Source organism: Eurypyga helias, unplaced genomic scaffold (genome assembly GCF_000690775.1).
Source record: "Eurypyga helias isolate BGI_N326 unplaced genomic scaffold, ASM69077v1 scaffold30405, whole genome shotgun sequence".
NCBI classification, from domain to species: domain Eukaryota; kingdom Metazoa; phylum Chordata; class Aves; order Eurypygiformes; family Eurypygidae; genus Eurypyga; species Eurypyga helias.
The window spans coordinates 3,439-6,668 of NW_010251290.1; the positions used below are offsets into that span (position 1 = coordinate 3,439).

The 3,230-nt window shown below is 35.6% G+C and overlaps 1 protein-coding gene across 1 annotated transcript in view; it reads left to right on the forward strand.

The window, feature by feature from the left end:
• Positions 1–430: 430 nt before the first annotated feature.
• The window catches only part of ZFC3H1 (zinc finger, C3H1-type containing), a gene marked incomplete at its 5' end in the record, with an annotated part of 38,548 nt that continues 35,748 nt past the window's right edge, over positions 431–3,230 (forward strand). The window contains one exon of the mRNA XM_010151990.1: positions 431–868. Coding sequence (XP_010150292.1) covers positions 431–868 — 438 coding nt within the window. The remainder of the gene's footprint in view (positions 869–3,230) is intronic.

Sequence of the window (3,230 nt, forward strand, 5' to 3'; positions counted from 1 at the left end):
TTTTATGGAAGAAGAAAACAAGAATGAATTTAAGCTCTTTCTGAGGATGTCAGAAGGGGAGTCAATACTCGAGTTGCAAGCTCTGGAAGTCTGACTTCCACTTTGTGATAGGGAACCTTCTCAGCTTTACAGCTGTTGTTTCTGGGAGGATGGTGTGAGCAAGAGACAAGACTTCTTAGCAATTCATGGAATTCTTATGAGTAGGATATTTTAAATTGTTGGCTTGAGAAAATGTTTATTTAAGCTGTCAATATATGATAACGGATAAGTCTTTTGCATGTTGCTTGTATTGATAAGGGATATTTTTCAAGCTAGTATTAAGGTAAATTTAAGATCATTCTCCTGTATTTTATTAACTTCTGTTTGTCATAATTTAATCTTCAGTGGTAATATTGCCACTGTTTGAAGGTTGTACATGTTCTTGCCTTAGTTTTCTTAACCAGTAATTCAGCCAAAACTTTTGGAAGGTCCCCATCTAGAAAGCAGAACTACTCTTCTAAAACCGAAAACTCTGTGGAAGAAAGTTTTGAGGATCTGCTCTTGAAGTATAAGCAGATACAATTAGAGCTTGAATACATTAATAAAGATGAAAGACTGGCCTTGAGCAACAAGGAAGAAAATGAACAACAGGATGATAAAACGGTGGACACCGAGGACCAAGTAACTGTGGAAACTGACAGTATTACAACAGATGCTATAAAAGAAGTATCTCCTGAGGAGAAAAGTCCAGTTATAGCTTTTCAGGCATTTGAACTGAAACCTCTCAGACAAAAACTGCCTACTCCAGCTGAGAGGAGCAGATTAAAAAAAGGCAAAGAAGGAACAAAACAGTCATCACAAAAATCTGAAGTTACAGAATCTGGCCAAGGTAAATACTTGTAAAGTTGTTATAGCTTGTGAAGTTCTTTGTGTGGGCTATTATCTAGTATTTTTACTAGGTGTTGGGGAAAATTTTAATTAAAATGTTAAACATTTTAAGTTACGTCTTTAGTGTACTTAATGTTTGGAAGCATGCTTTTGGTTTGGTGGGTTTTTTTTTACATTAATGTGTTTTCTTAGACTAACTGATAGTTTGGCAGAAAGCACAAGGATAAGACTTAAAAGTTTTAATTGCTGTTCACAGCATAAATAATTGGCTTTCACTTAGCATTTTCCTTCTGTTTTTCCCTTATTCTTTTTTTGCAGAAGCAAAATGTTATTTTATAGCTGAAAAATTAGCACTGAGACATCTTGCTCTGCATTTCATCTTTGTTAGTCTTTTCTTCAGTGTAACAAGCCTGGATGAGGTATTTTCACCAGAATTATTTTGGTGTTAATTGATATTCATGAATAATGGAGAAATCATGGGCCAGAAACAAAGGATTTGTAGAGGACATGTAGCCAAAGGGTAGAATAAGTATCTTGTCCAGGCAGTTTTGGACTGCAGGCCAAAGAGGGTAATTGCTCAGAGGCATGAATGAGTTAGTGAGAAACAAGTTGTTGTGTCCACCTGACCTGTGGTAAAGGTCCTCAAGTTTACTTTTTGAAGTCTGCATCAAAATAAGGCAGCTGGCTTCAGCTTCCTATTCGGAAGCTTCCTCTAGTTCTAATAAGTGTTTGCTGTGGTTGAGGGTGTGCTTGTGGATATCGCTTGTCATCTTGTGTTAGCTAATTTGTCAACATGTATAAACTATCAATTTGAGTGGGATGAGACAAAGTAGTAAATGGTTGGGTTAATAACACAGGTGAGTAATTGGGAGTAATATGGAGGAGGGTAGGACTACAACACTGAAAGTCAGAATGATTTATGTGTAACTTCAGAATGAGAATTTAGAAGAAAAGCCTATAAAGAAACTGAAAAACTGATAATTAGTAGTCAAACCACCTCATTCTAGGCATCTTACTCCCCTTGTCTTTTTCCCATGAGTTAAAAAACCACAGGTTCTGGTGGTCCTTAAGAGGACACATGAGGAAGAACAGCAGATCTTGATCATAAACGAAACTTCAATAGCCTGCAGGAAGAGAACATAGCAAGGCAGGAGTGCAATTTCTATAAAAAGCAAAATATCCCGACTTCAGAACTTTGAAGCACTGAAGTTGAAAATACAGTTCATATGGTAGTGAAAATAGATTCTATAGCATGCACATTAAGAGTATCTTTAAATTTTGAACATCAGTCAAAATGTATGACAGGAATGATCTGAAAGCAGAGTGACCATTTATGACAATGTAATACAGGCTTCCAGAGCAGAAAACCCAGCTCATTCCAGATTCATGTGTATCAAGTGAATCTATATTACTTGATTATGCATGTATTAGGAAACTAGCAAAATTTGGTATTCCTATTATATTTATTTTTAAATAGTGTACTGGATATTTCTCCAGACCTGTTCAAGTTGAAGAACTTGTCTTAAAACTTAGGGAAGTTTGTGCTTCTTTCTAGAATTAACTTGGTGGTTCAGCTGCTTGGACAGGCTTTATGGTATTCCCTGCTTTCCTTCCCGTGTTGTCCATAAGTCTGTTCTGCCTGTGATGTCCCCTTCTGGTTTTAAAGAGCGTTTTAGTTTGTGTAGCATGTCCCTGCCTATGTCCGTCTCCATCACAGACGCAACTGTACCACTGCTGTCTCCCTACTTCCATTCTGTGGACTGAATAGTGTGATAAGTTTTGAATTTTCTTTTAGAATACATATGGGTATTAGATATTATTTTTTTCTCTTGTATGTGTGCTTTAAAAAAAAAAAACCATGCATCTGCAGGCAGGAGAGCATTCAGCATTTGCTACGTACCATTTTTTCTTTAGGTAAAAGGTGTTAGTGTATTTTAAACAGCACCTTTTTGAATATGACTTTCTGTAAAATGCTAGGAAGAGTAACAGCTGTAGGGAGTGCAGACTTATTTTCTGCCAGTTTGCACTGTGGGATGGAATCCCTTTGAAGAAAGGTTAATATAGGAAAAGATCTTCAAGCTTCTTCCTAAATGTTTATTTCCTTCTTGTGATGCACATAAGCATATATATATATGTGGTTATATAAACTATATAATTTGGCTATCAGTTATATTAATATTAGATATGGTAATTGTATAATAGCATGCTATATATACCATACTATAGCTATATAGTATGGCATATATATAGTGTATATAACATACTATATGTTAACGTGTATATATACTATGTAATAATCCGATGGATATATGGCTTTTGGTCAGTATAACAAATTAATATGTCAACATCTCAATGTTCAGCAG